This window comes from Dipodomys spectabilis, unplaced genomic scaffold (assembly GCF_019054845.1).
Source record: "Dipodomys spectabilis isolate Male_0828 unplaced genomic scaffold, ASM1905484v1 ptg000265l, whole genome shotgun sequence".
Classification (NCBI taxonomy): Eukaryota; Metazoa; Chordata; class Mammalia; order Rodentia; family Heteromyidae; genus Dipodomys; species Dipodomys spectabilis.
The window spans coordinates 558,308-580,055 of record NW_024870942.1 but is presented as its reverse complement, the minus strand read 5'-3'; the positions used below and the strand labels follow the sequence as shown (position 1 = coordinate 580,055).

Below are 21,748 nucleotides of genomic sequence, written 5' to 3'. Positions count from 1 at the left end.
AGATCTTCATCCAGTTGCCGTTCCTACATGGTTCTGGGGTACTTTGCCACCTAGGACCGTAGGGCTGGTGTTGAGCAGTCAAGCTGGACTATGAAAGGACTGATTGATTACCCAGGTGTCATTGATAATGATTATACAGGAGAGATTAAAATTATGGCTGGGTTGAAAAAACGAACCTTGCTTGTGCCTGCCCATACTCCCATTGCTCAATTGATTTTGCTTTTTTTAGTTCCTCTTCCTAATAAATCTCTTCAGTCTAACCAGGGAAATAGAGGCTTTGGCTTCAAAGATAAAGCCTTTTGGCTTCAGAGAATTGGGCAAGAGCGACCTGAGTTAGAACTCAGATAAGAGAGACACTTTTTATAGACACCAAAGCTGATGTTTCTGTTGTATCTGGCCTATACTGGCCTCCCTCCTGGGCAAAAGAAGATATCCTCACCCTGCGCAGGCATGTCCAAAGTTACTCAAAAAAGTTCTGCTGTGCTCAGGTGGCTGACCAAGGAAGGTTATTCGGGCATCTTTTTCAACCTTTTGTTCTATCTGACCTTCCAGTAAATTTGTGGGGCTCAGATGGGTGCTTATATCCACAGTCCCAGCCCAGTTGTTACTCAACAAATGCTTAATCAAGGGTATGATGGATGTCAGGTCTGAGACCACAAGGAAAAGGAAGGTTGGAAACTTACCAGCCTGTTGCAAACCCAAATGGACAGGGCTTGGGTTTTCCACAGGGCCACTGATAATGGCAGCTTTACATGCAGAATCAATATGTTGGAAGACCTCAACTCCTGTATGGGTAGATCAGTGGCCCTTGCCTAAGGAAAACTTGAAGCTGCCAAGGTTCTGGTTCATGAGCAATTGAAACAAGACAATATTAAGCCTTCCACTAGTTCCTGGAATACCCCTATCTTTGTTATTAAAAAGAAATCAGGGAAATGGAGCCTTCTCCAGGACTTGCAAGAAGCTAATAGTGCTATGTCCCCTGTGGGTGCCTTGCAACCTGGCTTTCCCTCACCAAGAACTATTCCCTTATTCCAGTGGTCAAGAGATAGTTGAAGGGGCCAGAAGGGCTCTCACACCGGAAACCCTATTTGTGGCTATGCTAGCATTACTACCCTGTGCCCAGATTTCAGCTGAGGTATGCTGACCCTATTTGCCTGACTCCCCCCATTGCCTGCCCAGTGTCATGGGAGGAACTATCCATGAGAGTGTATACTAATGCCACAGGCTCTTTGGGGGAGAGACAGCTGAATTTCTGGAGCCATATTCTAGGACAATAGAATGGACTGGGTTGTTAGCTCACCTATTTGCATACATGGATGTGTTAGTGTGGTAGAACATACATGTGTAGTAAGGTATTCAGGGGTAGTTTATGGCTCTGAGTTCTTCTGGAAGAAAAAGGTGTATGGATGGAAAAAGATGGAGCTTATGTATAACACTAATAGAGTTGCTTTGGCAGGAGATGGTGTGCACCCCGATGGATTCCACTATGCCAGGAAGTTCCTGCAGCTGCTGCTGATCAACCACCATGGAGAGCCTATGAATTCAACATCTTGTTTACTGTTCCAGTGGTGGGAGTTCCCCACTATGCATTGCAGGACTAGTCTCAGAGGAGTGATGTGATCAGCAGTGTTTTGTCAGCTATGCTCTTGGTCAACCCACATGGACAAGCTCACCCTGACATCTGGAGACTGGCTACTTGGACTAATACCTCTCACCTTCCCGTACCACTGTTCTAGAGACCTATTCCGCTCCATGGATTTGTATCATTTACTGTGAAAGCTTGTGTTATGCATCCATATATGCTGGTGGTTGGGCAGGGTGTGGTGGTTAAGGATGGGGAGGCATTTCATGCCTCTTGCCAAAATAATTGTTTTCTTACTAACTATATAAGTAATTCTAGACATTTTGGAGCACATACAGTGTTTGTTACAATACAACTCCTTATGTTGCCTGTTAAGGTGATGGAACGATGGTATAATGATTCTGGGCTTCAGTTTGCTATTGAGGTTCAAAAGGCTCTTAGCTGCTCCCACAAATTTTTGGAAATATTGGTTGCCAGCATTATTGCTACCATAAAACTCTGATTGCCAGTGCTGTGGCCCTAACCCAAACCATATATACAGCACAACATGTTAATCATGTTAATACTTTGGCTCAAAATGTTTCTAGTGTCCTTGGGACCCAAGTGTGAGTGGGGAAAAAGATGGCAGAACATCTAAATGCTTTGGAAACAGCCATGATACATATTAATAATCAGGTATAACTGCTGAAGACTCAGTTAAAAATGGCATTCCATGCTATTTATCAGTACATTTGCTATCCCTTTTAAACATGATGGAAATGTGACTTGGCCAATATCCAGCATCATATTCAAGCAATTTGGGCCCATGATAATTTGAGCTTTGATATTATGCAGCTTCAGGGGCAGATATTTGATATTGGCCACTCCACCCTAAAGGTAGCAGAGCCTGAAGACTTGGCTGCATCAGTTCTTCATTCCCTGCAGGGATTCACTCTGGAAATGTGCTACTACACTCCTTTTGGTATTTCTTGGACATTTTGCTCTTTGTTGTTTTGATGTTACTTTCTCTGCAATTCTTCCTAAGATGTATGATCCACTCCTTTACCCAGGTCCAGGATATATATAGGTGCTCAATTTAAAAAATAAAAGAGGGGGAAATGTTGCAGAAGCTGAGGTGCCAGGAGCTGGCAACGTGTGAGCAAAGCCTCCCGGACATTGACTCCAACCCTCTGGGCTGCAAGTACTTTGCCCTTATATTTAAGGAAGTGTTTTTCTTGGTTTTGGGCCTGGGGGCTTATATGGGAGAGTATGGTAGACAAAGATAGTTTGAAATAGAATGAGGAAGGATGTGTACTGTCCACCCTTGTTGGTGCGTGGGTCCTGAAACAATGTGATGCATGCATTTTACAAATATAGAAAGTGTATATAGCTGAGGCTTTTGCTGAAATAAACAAAGTTTGCTTTCAGCCTTCTCTCCACCTCCATCAGTCCCTTTGACCCCGCGGAGCCCTTGTTCGTGCTATGGCTGGACCCTGGCAGTCTCACGAACTTGTTCGGCTGGCTAAATCGATGGTGCTCAGATCTCATCGTCTTAAGTAGCAAGGATTATAGGTGTGTGCCACTGGGTCCTGGATAATCATCTATTTTTAAAAAGTGTTCCATAACAGTAATTCCTGTGTAATTGATGAAGTCTGTTAGGAGACCTGTTTTCCCATTACTTTCAGTCACTGGTTCCGTGAGGGATTTTTCTTATCAAAGAATTTCCGGATGGTAAATGGCACAAATCAAATGAATGACAGTCCTGAGATCAGAAGAGCTGACAGCGACTCCAGGTGGATCAGGAACCCACAGCTGGGGAATGCTGCTGTGCACCCTCCCTGAGGCAGAGGCTGGGGCTGCAGCCCAGCTGCACTTTGGGGCCAGGCTGCAGGGTGTCTGGGAGCACTGTGCCTCTGCTGCACACAGGTAGGTGCCCGAGTCTTCCAGCTGGGAGGCAGAGATGTGCAGGCTGCTGTAGCGTTCCTTGGAATCCAGTGTTGACTGCAGTCTTCCCTTCTGCTTTGTCCCTGGAGTCATGAAGAATAGGCTGAGGTGGCCGCCGCCAGGATTCTGTCGGAACCACTGCACATTGTACACCGTGGTAGAGAAATTGCACCTCAGGGTCGAGCTGGCTCCATCCTGGAGTCTCTGGACTGAAGGGCTCTGCTCCACCTGCAGTCCTCTCAACCCTGCGTGGAAAGAGAACAGCAGGCACAGATGTGTCACAGGGAAATCACCGAGGCCGCTTCCCCGTTTGAGAACACCCCAGGAAATACCCAGGATGAGGAGGATGCACAAGAGCTTTGTGGGAGCTGTCCTCCATTCCTCCCTGTCAGCTCTGGAGCTCCCTGACCCTGCTTGTGATGGCCCCAACTCACAGCAAATCTGCACCCACAGAAGTCCCAGATCAGCCCCCAGCCTCCTCCCCATGGCTCCTGGAATGTTTGCTGGGGTGATTTCCACAGCTCTGGAGGCAGCCAAGTCTTCAGCCCTCACACACTTCTTTCCGCAGGCAACAGTTTCCACCTGACTCACCAGAGCCAGTCAACTCTGAGCTCTGCCCTTCATCTAACAGGAAACCAGCCTCACTGCCTGAAGATGCACAGCAGCCCCTGCTGTGAGGGCAGTGTAAGGGTCCCAGTCAGAGCTTCCAATGTGTGAGGAGGAAAGGATTGGTTTTATCTTGACAGAGTCCACCTAGAGAGAAGCTTGTGGGGAAGGCTGTGTGCTGGAGGTTGATGCCTCAGGGAAGGACCTCTGGCTCTACTGTGTTGAGTAGGGCCTTGAGGAGTTACAGAAATAGCAATCCCATTCCTTTAATACAAGCTTGCCAGAGAAGTTGAGAAATAATTCACAAGAAAATCCTGAAAAAGGACAGTTTTGATAACATGCAATGTGCCTTAATATAAACACAGTTGTGTAAAATTACCAGGACACTGACTGCACAGAAATTGTTTCAACATTGGTTTGGCTGATTAAGAGAAAATAGGACAGACATAAGCTGTTCTGATTTCCTTCTCTCGTCTTCTCTCTCTCTTTGTTTTTTTCAGTCTGGTTGTGGGGCCTGAATTCTGGGCCTGGGCACTGTCCCTCAGCTCTTCAGCTCAAGGCTAGTGCTCTACCACTTGAGCCACAGCGCCACTTCTGGCTTTTTTCTTTTTTGCTTATGTAGTGCTGAGGAATCGAACTCAGGGTCTCAGGCATGCAAGGTAAGCGCTCTACCACTGAGCCACCTTCCCAGCCCTCCTCTTCTCTTTTCTGTCCAGCCCTTTCTCCTACTATCTGCAGGCCACACAGCAAGTCTGCCCAGGCCTCACACAACCTCACTGAAGCCAAGACCACGTTCATCATCTGGAGAACTGCATGCTGTGTTCTCCCACAGATGTGACATGAGTCTTCTTTTACTTTCAGGGCTGGAGTTCTTAGTGACCCTCACAGATTAAGCAAGTTTGTGGGCTCTTACTGTTGTAGCAGAATGGGAAAGAAAGTCTTCTTGATAGTTGTTTATTATGTCTAGCCTCTCTGTACTGGCTGAAAGTCTCAACCAATCCAACTTCCTTTAGAACTAAGCGCTCTAACAATTTTTTCCCATTATCTTTAACTGGTTGTACAAATTCATCTTGACAGTTCCTAGGTATAATACATCTTGATCAATATAAACGTTTTAGTAATTCTTCCCATCTCTTCCAACTCCATCTGTTACCTCAAGTTACATAGTTTCATTGTCATATACGCACATTGACAAGTATGACTACATTTTCCCACTTTCCTTCCACCATTATCTTTCCTGCTTCCCTTTGACATCACACCCTCAAATTCTGCAACACAATTCCCAGATTTGTGGTGTTCATTTTGTTACACAGTAAGTTAATTGCTTGAAGGAGTTACACCATTGGAATCTGCATATACCAGCTGTCCTTTAGTTAATTTGTTTATATATAGATATGATCCTATATGTATCTACATATAGTTTTAATTGTAATCTAACTTTTTCAAATGGGAGAAAACAAGCAACCTTAGTTTCTTTCAACCTGAATTATTATATTTAACATAATTTTTTCTAGGTCCATCTATTTCCTTGCAAATAATGTATGAACTAATCCACTAAATCTCAGGCCTATCTGATTTACCCATAATCTCAGTCTTTACACTTGTGATAGAGACAAGTGGGAGCTGTAATATTAATAAATACTAGAGGTAAAATATGTAAAAATCAGGTATCCTCACACCTCTGGATACTGTTTCCTTCAGTAAAAGTCAATCACTTCATCAACATAGAACAAAGTTGATTTTTGAGAGAGTAATATTTCTCCTCATTTCCAATGACTTTTCAGTTACCTGTTTTGGGGCAAACATCAGAAAATTTTAACCTGTGTTTGCTAAGGATTTCACAATAAAGTTCTCAGAAACTTAGTACTATAAACAAGTTTGCATTCTGTATTTCATTTTAATCACACTCTGGTCATAAATGCCACATTAGAGACCAGCATCTGATCTTTAGGTTTGAACTCTTGAATATTTTCCTCTTTACTTTAACTGGCATCTGGATGATTGACAAGTTACTGGATCATTCCCTATGGCCCTGATTGCCCTGATTGCCCTGATTATAGTATCTCTCACTGTCAGAAACCTCTTTCGTTTTTTGTCATTGTGGGGCCTGAACTCTCGGCCTGAGAGCTTTCCCTCAGCTCTTCAGCTCAAGGCTACAGCTCTACCACTTGAGCCACAGTACCACTTTTTCTATTTATGTGGTGTTGAGGAATCGACCCCATGGCCTCATGCATGCAAGGCAATCACTATACAACTGAGCCACCTTCCCAGCCCCAGAAACCCTTTTCTGTGAACATTAACAATAAGGCAATATTAACAAAAGAAAAGGGAGATATTCTCAACAATTTGTGCATACATAAGAAAGCATATATCCTTGGACAGTAATGGAAGACTTTGGCTTCACTTAAAATTTTTGTTTATATTTTAACTCTCTCCATCTGCTGACTAGAAAAAAAATCTCAACATTCCACACCAGTTACAAACAAACTCTGATGAGTAGGCCCTATGAAAACTGCCACTTGGGCATTCATAAATCAGATTGTATGTTACGTAAACCTGAATGACTTGGCATTCTGGAAACTGTTTTGGAGAAAGTCTCCTTTGAGCCCTGTCAAGTGACCTTATTAGGTACTGTTCACCAAAAGTTTTCCAAGAAAAGTACAAAGAATTAACTTTGATTGCATTTGAGAATTAGTTTGACATAATTCATTCCTAAATGACATTTAATTAAGAGATCTCCAGAAATTTCCAAGGCAGACTCTCCATAGATAATGAATACTCATACCAAGGCATAATGGCTCACACTTGTAATATCAGTCTTAGGTTGTAAATATAGGAGGATTTTAGTCTGAGGTCAGTCTAGGCAGAAACATGAGATTCTATTTAAAAAACAAACTCGTGCAAAATGCTGGAGGTGTGATTGGGTTGTAGTGTGCTTGCCTAACAAGCATGAGGGCCTGAGTTCAAGACCAGAATGCCAAAAGGAAATAAATGAGAGCTGGCCCAGGATCCATGGACCAAGCTTATATTTTCATGAACAGCATTTTCTCAACAGCATTGTGGACATGACTGGAACCACTATCTTTGTAGTCCCTTGTTTTCTCCTTTTAAGGTTATTTTGTCATGTTAATAACAGAATCATGTTTCTATTTATAGTCTTTACTTAGGTATAGACCTTGGTATAGGCTTTGCTTGAGTCAGTGATCACACTGGCATAATTCACAGCCACTGTTATGTTACAAAGTAAAAAATCTGTTCCATTTATAATTCAGTGCTACTGCTTGGGAATTCCAAAGAAGTAGATGGTCCCAACTAGAATAGACAAAGTGAATTTTGATCAATAAAATCAGCCCGGTTAATTGTTATAAAAAATCTATTGATGAAAATTTAAGCTAGAGCTGGGGCCACTAAAATTACACAGAACACAATTCAAACTGAATGTATAACATGGTATAATCCTCAACTGTGCCAACCAGTTGTCATGGTTTTGTAGAACAAAAATGAGTACATGAATTTATGCAGTGTATTAGAGTTCAATATTCATGAACAGATATGCACAAAACATGTTTGTTGTTCTTTATATTAATTTTAAAACAAAATTAGGACTCTGAGAAAATAAGATAATTATGCTTTCTGTTTTTCTCTGATGGAGCTCTGCCTAATTTATTATTATGTTCTCAATGTAGAAATAAAAACCAAAGCCATGTTAAAATGAGAGGCAAAAGGAGCTCTCTCTCCACATCAGATTCTATTTCACCAAATCCCTGACAGTTATAGGTAGATATAATTCAGCTAAGGGGCCTGAGATGGGAAGAGCATGATTGATTATGAGAGCTTAGTGCAATCACATATATGGTTAAAGAGAGATTGACAAGAAAAGAAGAGATTCCAGTGCAACCAAGGAGGCAGAGTCAGGAATGATGCAGCCACAGGTTGAGAAAAGGCAGCAACCATCAGAGCTAGAAGAGATAGCAAACAAATTCGCTCCTGCTGACATCTTGATTCCAGCCCTGGAAAATGAATTCCAACCTCACACTTTCAGAACTGTGAAGAAAAAAAACGTATTGTCATATTTTAAGATTCAGAAGAAAAAGAAGAAAGCAGACAACTATGACCAAGATCTAAAACTTAAATGTGTATGAGTCTGAAATGCAGACTCTCTACTATACCAGACTCTGAGTTTGGATTGTGCACAATCTGGGTACATAATTGTGGTTTGTTTTCTTTTTCTTTTTTCTTTTTGGTCCAGTCGTGAACTCTGGGCCTGAGTTCTGTCCCTCAGCTCTTCAGCTCAAGGCTAGCGCTCTACCACTTGAGCCACAATGCCACTTTCAGCTTTTTTCTTTTTGCTTATGTGGTGCTGAGGAATCGAACCCAGGGCCTCAGGCATGCAAGGCAAGTGCTCTACCACTGAGCTAACTTCCCAGCCTGTGGTTTGTTTTCTTATCACCTTAAGAAAACACAGCAGTTAAGCCAATGAAATTATATCAACTATATTTTAATTTTTAATTTTTTAATTTTTTTATTGTGAAAATACTGTACAGAGGGGTTACAATTACATGGGCAAGATAATGAGTACATTTCTTATCAAGCATTGTAGCCTCCTCCTTTGTTTCCCTTTCCCATCCTTTCTCATCCTCCCACCACGCCCCCCCCCCCCCCCACCAAAGTTATAAAGTTCGTTTTCGACATAATGACTTGTATATCTCATTGTTGCAATGGGTCCACCTGTATCCCTATTTAAGTGATTTATATCAACTATTTTATAACCAAGAAATAAAGCAAAAAAATATAAGCCCTGGTTTCCTTCCTACTCACAATCAATCTTGGGAGAATTAGACTGACCAAGAGTAGACTTGCTTCTGTGGACCAGGAGCTAGTTTTGTAGTGAGGGAAATGAGAAAAGCTGGGGGGGGGGCTACAATATTGATCTTTCTTGTTGATAACTAGTATATTTCAATGACACTGCCTATAAGAGCAAGTCAATTCGCTGATGAGTAACATCTACAATTCAGCTAGCAGAAACTGTTCTCCCTAAAAGAATCTTCAATTACATTCATCCTTACACAGAGATGGAAAGAACAGAGGATCAATCATTTACAAGATAATTTTTTATTGAATTGTCAACAACACTAGAGGATGTGTTCTTAAAAATTTTAGGATAAAGCCAGGTGTTGGTGGGTGATACCTATAATCCTAGCTACTAAGCTGGCTGAGATCTGAAGATCATGGTTCAAAACCAGCCCAGGCATGAAAGTCTATGAGACTCTTATCTCCAATTAACCACCAGAAAACTGGAAGTGGTGCTATGGCTCAATTAGTAGAGTGCTTGCCTTAAGCTGAAGAGCTGAGGGACGGTGCTCAGGCCCAGAGTTCAAGCCCCATGACTGACAAAAAAATTAGGATGAAATAAATAGCTTGGTCAAAAATTGAGGATAAAGTAATAATCCACTACTATGCGATGAGTAATGTAGATGATAAATGATACATATAACTCTTTATATAACTAGAAATATAAGGTGACAATAAATGGTATGCAAGGAGTAAATTTAACTATCTTGAAATAATGGAGATTTATTGAGAATGACGAATAAAAATATTTTTTAACTAAATTGTACTGTGAATCAAGGATTACAACATTACATTATTGGGTGAATATAAACAATAAATGAAATACTACAGATGTCTATCCTTTTACTAAGTTAGTTTTTTGATCATTTGAGAATATTAAGAACACAAAAAACACTTATTTGAGAAAAATTGCAATACAGTGTAATATTATTAGCTATGGTCCTTATATTGTACATAAGATCTGTGCAACTGTTGATTGTACGTATCAACTTCTTTGAATCTATTGACCAAATTCTCCTAGCAGATAATCTGGATACAGAACTGTCAATTTTAAATTTTGATGTTTCATTTAATTAACAGATTTTGTATAATGGTGCATCAGAGAAAGTAACATGAAACGTTCAAAAGATTCCAATTCCATGCACAAGAGACAGGCAATATTTAAACTAGAAATTTTCATATGGAGAAGTTTAATCGTGAAACTAATAAATGAATTTCAAGAAACTATCATGCTAGGTACTATTGGCTCACACTTGTTATCCTAGCTATGCAAAAGGCTGAAATCTGAGGACCATGGTTTGAAGTCAACCCAAGGAAGAGAGTCCATGAGTCTCTTATTTCGAATTTCCTACCACAAAGCTGGATATTGAACTGGGGTTCAGTGGTAGAGCACCAGCTTTGAGCACAAAGTTCAAAGTGGGTGCTCAGGCCCTGAGTTCAAGTCCAAGTACTTGCAAAAGAAAAAAGAAAAGATAATATCATTAGTTCCTTTTAACAATCCATTAAATGTAGCTTTAAGATTGCTGAACCTGAGGATGAGCCTGGATTTGGCATGCCCAGAGAGGTTGGGAAATGAGACCTATGTTCCGTCACTAAACTTAGCTTTACCCATTTTTTTTTTTTTACCTCATATAAAAATACTGAGTACATAGAGAAGCAATCACTTCACAAACATTCACCCTACAAAAGTTTCTCAACTGCCAGTGTCTTCTTCAACCTAATCTTCTTATAAATACTTAATTTCTGTGTGTTCTGCTACTTTTTTTTTTTTTGTCGGTTGTGGGGCTTGAACTCTGGGCTTGGGCGCTGTCCTTGTGCTTTCAGCTCAAAGTGAGTACTGCTTGAGCCACAGCGCCACTTCCGGCTTTCTAGTGGTTTATTGGAGATAAGAGTCTCATGGACTTTCCTGCTCGGGTAGGCTTTAAATGGCTATCCTCAGATCTCAGGCTCCTGAGTAGCTAGGATTACAGGCATGAGCCACCAGTGCCCGGCATGTTCTGCTACTTATAGACAGACATTAAGCAAATGCTGTGCTGGAAGGGCTGTGGTGAAGAAAAGGGCTAGCTGCAACCATGGTGGCAGGTTTGAGGATGGGCTGCAGGTGCCTGGGGAGCAATGTGTACTTGCTGCACAGTAGTAGACAGCTGAGTCCTCAGGCTGGGTATCTTTGATGTGCAGGGAAAGGTGTTTGTCATTCTTCTTCAATAAGACTAGGAGTTTTCCATTTTCATTTCTGTCCCGATTTGAACGGATGTCTATAATAAGCTGGAGACCCTGTCCTGGTTCTTGCTTGTACCAAGGGAAGTAGACTGAGGCACTGTCGGTGTAAGTACAATTGATGACACAGCTGTCTCCCTCCTACACACTCAGGACAGAAGGACTCTGCTCCACCTTCTCTCCTTGGCTCAGCACTATATATAGAGAAAGAAAGGAGACAGTTAGGTCAGTACTCTTCAGAATGGTCTTTTCCTACAGTAACTATAGACAGTTTGGATAACCTGATCTTCTCCTGGATATCTAAAGAAATCCCCACTAATATATGGTTTCCCTTAATCCTCAACTCACAGTGCAGCTGCAGCCACAGGATCAGGAATAAATCATGAATCAATCTCTTCATTTTTCTTCCCAAGTAGAATCAGTTGAAGACTTAAGATCTCCTATCTGGATGTCACTTCTGTTACCAAGTTGTCTCCCTTTCCTGAGATGCCTACATAGCCAATAAGAAAAAGATTTGCTTTTGCCTTTGGCCTATTCATTTAGAATCCACTAAAATGAACATATTGTATATCTGCTGAGTTTCACTGCCACCTTGTGGTCACACCCCTAACTACTGAACTCTGGTTAAATGTATGGGTACCTAAGCCAAGCCAACAACACAAAACAGCAATAGGTTAAGTAAAGTTAAATAAAATGTCTTGATAAAGGAGTAAATGTACAGTAAGTATGTAGGGATCAACATTGATATTTTGTCGCAGTTGAATCACTTTTTGGTAGCATTAAGATTTGAACTCAAGGCCTCATACTTCCACTGAAATGTGTGTGTGTGTGTGTGTGTGTGTGTGTGTGTGTATGTGGGTTTACATCAAACATTATGAAGGTCTTTTAATCTTACAAATTTATAGGTTTTTCTCTTTTTCCATCAAAAACCATTCACATCTATGCTATCTCATTGTGTTTGTGAGAATAATTTTAGGGAAACCTAATATTGTCTGTGTCTGCAAAAAGAAATTGATCCTAAAGAACTGACCATAATCAATAATATCAGAAAAACCAAGATGACCTCATTTCAGGAAGCGATGTTATGCTTAGAGTCCCATGAGTTGTGGGAAATGAATCTAATCCCTTATTCATGATTCACAGACTTAAATATTTTAGAATAGCTGTGATGATAAGCCTTAAACTCAACTCAGTTTAGAATTCACATTTCCGTGCGCACACACACACCACACACATTCCTATATGAAATATATAGAAAAGTACACGCATGAGATGATTATTGTGAGTGTATAACATTTCCCTTTCAAAGGCTTTTGTTCCCCCTCTCATGTCCTATAATGGAATTCTCAAATCAATCACTGGGCAATGTTTTCTCTGCTTTGAGACAGATATTTTAGGACAGTATCATACTGTTGAGTCATGGCATCCAGATAAGGATATTTTTAACACTTTGATGGACTAAGTTTCAGGAAGCCAATACATACCGTCATCTCAGTTTCCTTCACCATTTGACTGACAATGTTTGAGGTTTATTATGTCGCTTTCCTGCCTTCAAAGCACAGTCATTGGGATAACGAATATCATTATTACTTTTAGAAAAGTCCTTATAAATTATACGGTGGAGAGGACAACACTGTCCCCTTTGGCTCACTCTCCAGCAGCCAGTAGAATATCCTTAGCTCACTCAAGTCTCCTTTCTTGACTACTGTGTCACACATTTACACAAACTGGAACTCCATTGTGGAAGCTCAATGGACTAAGACTATTCCACATTCAAGCAGCAGAGCTCAGTTTTGGGCGTTTCATTATAACAGTTTCTCCTCACTCAGCAAATGGCTCAGAAAGAATGAGGCAAGGAGAAAATTCTCAGGAGGAAGTGAGGAATTGGAATTTCTTTCTATGGACCCCTAATTACTAGTTATTTCATACCAGTATCTTGTACTTTCTTTCTACCTTTGTAAACTGAACACTGAGCAAGATCTGACCATTTATAACCATCGTTTATACTGTTTAACAGAGAATAATGCTGTTTGAGCGCTGTGTGAAATGTGGACTAGTATAAGGGCTGGGTGAAATTGTACTACATCATGGACATCCAACACCATTTCATGTTCATCAATGAGCCAGTATGTGTGAATTCTCTCTAATCATTTTTTAATGCTTCTTCAGAAGCAGAAATAAATAATCAGGGTGTGATTTTTCCTGGTTTCATCTTTCTCTAATGTAAATAATGGGTGGTGTAGATCTCTAAACAGAAAAAAAACAAAATAAAATAGAATTCTGCACAGAAGTAGTGGGACAAAGTATGAACTGAATCAGCAGTGATACTCACTAGACCCTATGTTGGACTATATGTACTATATGTACTATATGGACACTATGGACTATACAACTTGGGAAGGGGGAGGAGTTGGGACGTAAAAAACTGGAAGAAAATGAAGATAATGTACTCATTATTTAACTTGTGTAACTGTAACCCCTCTGTACATCACCTTTACAATAAAAATTAAAAAAAAATAAAACGTAACTAAGTAATAAAGGTCATCACAACTAGTAATATATGGGTGGACTCCACAGTCTGAGCATGGGTCAGTAGAATGCTCTATTGTGATGGTGTATTTATTTTATTGGTGTATCCACATTACAGCAGACCCTTGACATCTGCAGGTCTGTGGTTTCAAGCAGACTGTCATTGTGGAAACGCATAAAATTTCAGAATGCACAGTATTCAGCATTGTATTATAGATGCTTGGTTCATCATTCTCATAATGCTGCCATGACTTTTGCCTTGTTTTATGGTACTATTTGAATACAGGGAGCAGATTTACACAAAATTAAGGGTAGGAAACACTCAGCAGATCTCACAATGATTTAAATATATGTAATGTTATGTCCTTTGGGGCTAAGAACTTTTTGAAACTCTTTAATGAAATGTAAAGGGAAAGATCACTACCAGACTTATTCTATGAAGTCAGCATAGTGCTCAAAACCACATAGGGACCCATCGAAGAAAGAAAACATAGACCCACCTCTTTGATAAATGTTGATGAAAAACTCCTCAACAAAATTCTGGCCAACCAAATTCAACAGCTAACAAAAAACCATATATTACAATCCAACAGGATTCATTCCAGGTTTGCAAGGTTGGTTCAATATACACAAGTCAAGTAATGTAATTCAACACATTAACAGAAGCTAGGACAAGAACTGCATAATTTTGTATGCCAACAATGAGAAGAGCAATGCTGAAATCAAGAAGTCAATTCCATTTGTAATAGCCTCAAAAAATTAAATACTTGGGAATTAACTTAATCAAAGATATGAAGGACCTCTATTGTGAAAACTTTAAAACTCTGAAAAAAGAAATTGAAGCAGACTTAAGGAAATGGAAAAAAAAAACATTCCATGCTCCTGGTTGGGAAGAATTAACATATTAAAATGGCAATGCTGCCCAGAGCAATATACAAATTCAATGCAATACCCATAAAATCCCAACAACATTCTTCAAAGAAATAGAGAAATCAATGTAAAAATTCATGTGGAATAATCAAAGACCCAGAATAGAAAAAACAATCCTTAGCAGGAAGAACAACACTGTAGGAATAACGATATTGAACTTCAAGCTTTATTGCAAAGCCATAATAATAAAGACAGCTTGATACTGGCACAAGAATAGGTCTGAGGACCTATGAAACAGAAGATCCATAAATGAGCCCACAAACAAAACAAAAGGTTGGAAGAAAGACAGACTCTTCCACAAAGGGTTTTGGAAAAATTGTCTAAGTATAGAAAACTGAAGCTAGTTACCCATATATCACCTTGCACCAGAATCAACTCTAAATAGATTGAAGACCTCAATGTCAGGCCAGATACTGTGAAAATATTACAGGAAGGGGAATCTGTAATTTAGCCAACGGCCTCATATCTAAAATATACTTAAGAAAGAGCTCAAAAAATTAAAGCTCCCCAAAACAAATCATCAAAGAAACAAAAAAATCAGTTATTAAATGGGTACAGACTTAAAGAGACATCTCTGAGGAAGAAATAAGAAGGGCCAATCAACACATGTAGAGATGTTCAACATCTCTGGCCATAAAAGAAGTGCAAATCAAAACAATATTGAGATTCCATCTCATTCCAGTTAGAATGGCCATTATTAGGAAAACTAACAGTAACAAATCATGTCAGGGATGTGGGCAAAAAGGAACCCTATTACATTATTGGTGGGAATATAAACTTGTTAGACTACTCTGGAAAGCAGCATGAAATTTCCTTAAAAGACTAAACATAGAGCTTTCCTATGACCCAGCAACTCAACTCCTGTGCATTTATCCAATGGCCAACAAACCAGGCCAAATTAAGGCCACCATCACAGTCATGTTCATTGCAGCATTGTTTACCATAGCCAAAATATGGAATCAACCTACCTCAGTAGATGAATGGATCTAGACAATGTGATACACACACACACAAACACAGACACAGACACAGACACACACACACACACACACACACACACACACACACACACACACACAATGGAATTCTATTCATCCATCAAAAAAATTATATTGTACCATTTGTAAGGAAAAGGAAAGGCTTGGAAAAAAAAATCATAGCGAGCAAAGTAAGCCATAGCCAAATAAACGTAGGCTGCATGTTTGCTCTCATTTGTGGCATCTAGAATGTGCCTATAAATCTACAAGTACGTACACAGAATGACTAAAACAAATAAATAAGTAAATAAATAAATATGCACACATTCTGTGACATGATAAATTGTATAGGACCATAGTCATTAACATACAAAGGCCAAAGGAGGATATGCATAAGAGTGGTGGAGAAAGGCTCAGTACCTATGAACAGATGATCAGATGAAATAATATTGTATGAAATCAAATTAAAAAAAGGGAACAGGAGACATTTTAATTGTGATTGTTGCTGTTTTTGCTTTATTTTACTTTTATCTTGTTAGTTTGTATTTGGGAGGGTAAAAGAAGGCACATAAAAGTGGAACAACACACAGCCAGCATTATACTCAATGGTGAAAAACTAAAGCCATTTCCTCTTAACTCAGGAACAAGACAAGGATGCCCACTCTATCCACTTCTTTTCAATGTAGTATTAGAATGCCTAGCTACAGCAATAAGACAAGATGCAGACATAAAGGGGATCCAAATAGGGAAAGAAGAAATAAAACTCTCCCTCTTTGCAGATGACATGATCTTGTATTTAAAGAATCCCATAGACTCCACTCCCAAATTACTCAAGCTGATTCAAAACTTTGGCAAAGTAGCAGGTTATAAAATTAACCCCCCAAAATCAATGGCTTTTCTGTATGCCAACAATGAGAAAAGTGTGGCTGAAATTAGGAAACCAACTCCATTTGTAATAGCCCCACAAAAAATAAAATACCTAGGAATTAACTTAACTAAAGAAGTGAAGGACCTCTATGATGAAAACTTTAAAATCTTGAAAAAGGAAATCAACACAGAATTAAAAAAATGGCAAAGCCTCCAATGCTCCTGGATTGGAAAGATTAACATCGTGAAAATGGCAATACTTCCCAAGGCTATCTACAAATTCAACGCAATACCTATCAAAATTCCAACCTCATTCTTCAAGGAAATAGAAGAGGCAATCCAAAAATTGATATGGAACAATAAAAGACCCGAATAGCAAAAATGCTCCTCAACGGAAAGAACACTGCTGGAGGAATATCAATACCAAATTTCAAACTCTACTATAAAGCCATAGTAATCAAAACAGCTTGGTATTGGCATGAGAACAGACCTCAGGACCAATGGAATAGAATTGAAAACCCAGAAATAAACCTACAGACCTATAGCCATCTAATCTTCGATAAGGGAGCTAAAACAATAGAATGGAAGAAAGACAGCCTCTTCAGTAAATGGTGCTGGCAAAATTGGTTAACTACATGTAGAAAACTAAAGCTATATCCTTATATATTACCCTGCACCAGAATCAACTCCAAATGGATCAAAGACCTTGAATTCAAAGCAGACACTCTGAAAACATTACAGGATGGAATAGGAGAAACCCTAGGTCTCCTTGGCTCAGGCCGAAATTTTTTGAATAGAGACCCGGAAACACAACAAATCAAAGAAAGGTTGGACAAATGGAATTGCATAAAGTTGCAGAGCTTCTGCAGGGCAAATGACATAGCTAGCAAGATCAATAGAAAGCCCACGGATTCGGAGAAGATATTTACTAGCCATACAATGGACAAGGGTCTCATATCTAAAATATACTTGGAACTCAAAAAATTAAACCCCCCAACAACAAATCCTCAAAGAAACAACTGCCCAATAAATAAGTGGGTGAAAGACTTAAAGAGAAACTTCTCTGAAGAAGAAAGAAGGATGGCCAATAGACACATGAAGAAATGTTCAACATCCCTAGCCATAAAAGAAATGCAAATCAAAACAACATTGAGATATCACCTCACCCCAGTTAGAACGGCAAAAATCAAGAACTCTAACAACAACAGATGCTGGAGGGGATGTGGACAGAAAGGAACCTTACTTCATTGTTGGTGGGAATGTAAACTTGTTCAACCACTTTGGAAAGCAGTATGGAGGTTCCTCAAAAGACTTCACATAGAACTCCCCTAAGACCCAGCAATCCCACTTTTGGGCATTTACCCAAATGTTTACAAACAAGACCACACTAAAGCTACCAGCACAACAATGTTTATTGCAGCATTATTTACCATAGCTAAGATATGGAACCAACCCAGATGCCCCTCAGTAGATGAATGGATCAAGAAAATGTGGTATATATACACAATGGAATTCTATGCCTCCATCAGAAAGAATGACATTGCCCCATTTGTTAGGAAATGGAAAAACTTGGAAAAAATTATATTAAGTGAAGTAAGCCAGGCCCAAAGAAACATAGGTCCCATGGTTTCCCTTATTTGCAATATCTAGTATATGTATGAGTCAAGCGGAAAAGGTCAGATAATGTGATGTCAGGAAAATGAACCCTTAGATATGTATTTTAATGTTTTTTCTTTCATGCATGTGTTTCTAACGCATTTGTAAGATTATCTCTTTGTTGCTTTGTATGTCCCTCCCCCACAGTATAACCCCTGCTTTCAATCTATTTGATGTCAGTATAACTTGTGGAGGAGATGGGGAAAAACCAGTTGTTTAAGGATACAGGTGGACCTGTTGCAACAATGAGAAGTACAAGTTGTCATGTCCAAAACGAGCTTTACAACGTCGGTGCGGGGGGGGGGGGGGGGAGGGAGGAGGAAGGGGGGATGGAGAAGGATTGGGATTGGGGGGGAGGGGGGAGGCTGGGAAGGGATGTGAAGGGTAAACCAAAGGAGGAGGCTGCAATGCTTGGTAAGAAATGTATGCATTATCCTGCCCATGTAATTGTTACCCCTCTATACAGTATGTTCACAAATAAAATAAAATGAAATTAATTTAAAAAAAAAGTGGAACAACATTGATACTCACTAGACACTATGTGGAAAATGAACTGGATATCTTGTCGGTGGAGATGGGAGGGAAAGACTGGGAGAGAGAAATGGAAGGAGAGAAAGGGTTAGAAAATAATTGTACTCAGGGCTGGGAAGATGGCTCAGTGGTAGAGTGCTTGCCTTGCATGCATGAAGCCCTGGGTTCGATTCCTCAGCACCACATAAGCAGGAAAAAAAGGCCGGAAGTGGCCCTGTGGCTCAAGTGGTAGAGCACTCGCCTTGAGCTGAAGAGCTGAGGGAGAGTGCCCAGGCCCAGAGTTCAGGCCACACAACCGGACCAAAAAAAAAAAAAGCAAACAAAAAAAAGAAAATAATTGTACTCATACTCATTATCTGATTCATGTAACTGTAACCGTTCTGTATATTAACTCTACAATAATAATTTTTAAAAGCCAGAGGTGGAGCTGTTCAAATGGTATGGCATCAACCTAGAGCAAAAACATTTTTAAGGGATAACAGTCAAGCAAGTAAATACATAAATAAACAAGAAAAATAATTAATTAAATAAATAAAAGTAGTTTACAGCATTATTTTAATTCCTATAACATTTTCATTTACTTCTCAAGATTTGATCAACTGACAATGGTGCCATCATTTGCATATAATTCAGAATTCTAATGCAAGTATCTTCTCACTATGCCTTTGGTTGCAAGGAAAATTAAAATTAAATTCTCCTCTGTTTTAATAATTTGTTCATTTAAACTTCATATAAAAATAGTGGTCTTGGGCTGAGAAGGTGGCTCAGTGGTAGAGCGCTTGCCTTCCATGCTGAAGGCCCTGGGTTTGATTCCTCAACACCACATAAGCAAAAAGAAAAAAGCTGGAAGTGGTGTTGTGGCTCAAGTGGTAGAGCACTAGCCTTGAGCTGAAGAGCTGAGGGACAGCGCCCAGGCCCAGAGTTCAGGCCCCACAACCAGACCCCCCCAAAAAAAACTAGTGGTCTTTCCTATCAAATTGCTATTTTTATTATCAATTACTAATTTATGCCTGCTACTAGGCACTCTGCTGTGCTATATCATATCTATTTTCAGGATTAAAACTTGAAGATTTTCTTCTATGGATTCTATTAATTATTCCAAATTATTTAGTGCAATGTCCACATATGTGTTTTATGTCCCTCCTCCTATGCACTTGGACTGGTCCATACAACTGCTCAATTCATTGAGTTTACCTCGTGCTCTTGAACGTGAGCTTGCCCTTCCTTGTTCCTGTCTTCAAGTCTGTGAATCTTCTCTGCTCATTTGCTTGTTCCATCTTCCAACACTGAATTGGAACAATAACAAATGTTGGTGAAATGTGGGGGAAAAAGGAACCCTATTGCACTGATGGTGGGAATGAAATCTACTACAACCACTCTGCACAGCAGTCTGGAGGTTCCTCAAAAAACTAAACTTAGATCTTCCCTACCATCCACCATACCACTCCTGGGCATCTACCCAAAACATCACAAAGCAGGATATTGTAAAGACACTTGTACACTCATGTTCATTGCAACACTATTCACAATTGCCATGTCATGGAAACTGTTCACGTGCCTTAAATAGACAAATGGATAAAAAGTGTGGTATCTGTACACAATTGAATTTTACACAGCAATCAGAAAGAATAATGTTATGTCATTTTCAGGGAAATGGATAGACCTACAATAAATCATGTTAAATGAGGTAAGCCCACCTCAGAGACAGAAAGATTGCATGCTTTCTCTCATATGTGGAAGCTAGAACTAATATATGCTGGAAATGATGAATTATACAAAACTGTAGACATTCACACACAGTGGGAGAAAAGGAGGGTACTCAGTTGGGGATCACAAAGATGCAATGCTTATGTACATCTAATATTTATAGAAATTAACTCCAGGACATAGAAATGAGGTTTTTTCCGGTTATTACTATTTTTTGTTTTATTTTCTGTTTGTCTTGTTTGTTCGTTTATCTGTTTTGGGAGGATAAGGAAGGGCAAAGAAGTGGAGGGACAAAGAGTGAACAAATGCAGCAGTGGTACTCACTAGATACTATGTGGAAAATGAACTATATAACTTATGGGTAGGGATGGGAAGGAAAAACTGGGAAACAGTGAGGGACAGAGCGACATTGTCTCAAAAGAAATGTACTCATTAACTGACCTACATAACTGTAATCCCTCTCTATATCACATTTATAATAACAATAAAAAATCTGAAAAAATCATAATAGGGTGTTGATGGTGCTTGAAAAAAAGAAAAGGACAAAATAGATATTATATATGTGTGTGTGCATATATATAAATATATATATATATATAAAATCACATTATAGAAAGTTACCAAAAAGTATCATTTATATTCTGGAACGTTCTACAAGCCTGACTCAGTGTCCAGCTCTGGTTTCACAAATCCAGCCCTCCTAGATAGAACAATAACTTCTTAGGGAAGATACTTTCACTTTGCCTTCCTCAGTATCTTCTTGTGCAAAGTGGTGAAATATTGTCAGTGCATAAGTCATGTATGTAATCACCTGAAGTCTTAATACTTAATGATAGCATATCTGTATGTATGTATATATATCTGTATATAAACACACAAGTGTGTGTACCAGTGTATATACATTGTATATATCAATACATCTGTTATGGGTCAATGTCTGAAAAAATCTGAATAAAAAGTGTGGATGAGCTGGGAAGATGGCTCAGTGGTAGAGCGCTTGCCTGGCATGCATGAGGGCCTGGGTTCGATTCCTCAGCACCACATAAGCAAAAATGAAAAAGTGGTGCTGTGGCTCAAGTGGTAGAGCACTGGCCTTGAGCTGAAGAGCTGAGGGACAGCGCCCAGGCCCAGAGTTCAGGCCCCACAACTGGACCAAAAAAAAAAAAAGTGTGGATGATGTGGTATAATGTTTTCATTTCTGGGTAATATTAAAAATATACCGATAATGAGCTGAAATACTAGATCAAAGATACTATATGTGATGTATATGTATTGTATATTACATATATATTGATGGATGCAGTAGCTCATACCTATAATCCTAGCTACTCAGGAGACTGAGATCTGAGGATAGTGATTCAATGCCAGCCTG

At 39.6% G+C, this 21,748-nt stretch overlaps 1 gene segment (V, D, J or C); it reads right to left on the bottom strand.

The window, feature by feature from the left end:
* Window positions 1-3,274: 3,274 nt before the first annotated feature.
* LOC122125440 lies at window positions 3,275-3,991 on the bottom strand. The segment is given in 2 exon segments: window positions 3,275-3,750; window positions 3,940-3,991. Coding segments are annotated over 2 exon segments (528 nt in total).
* Window positions 3,992-21,748: the final 17,757 nt, after the last annotated feature.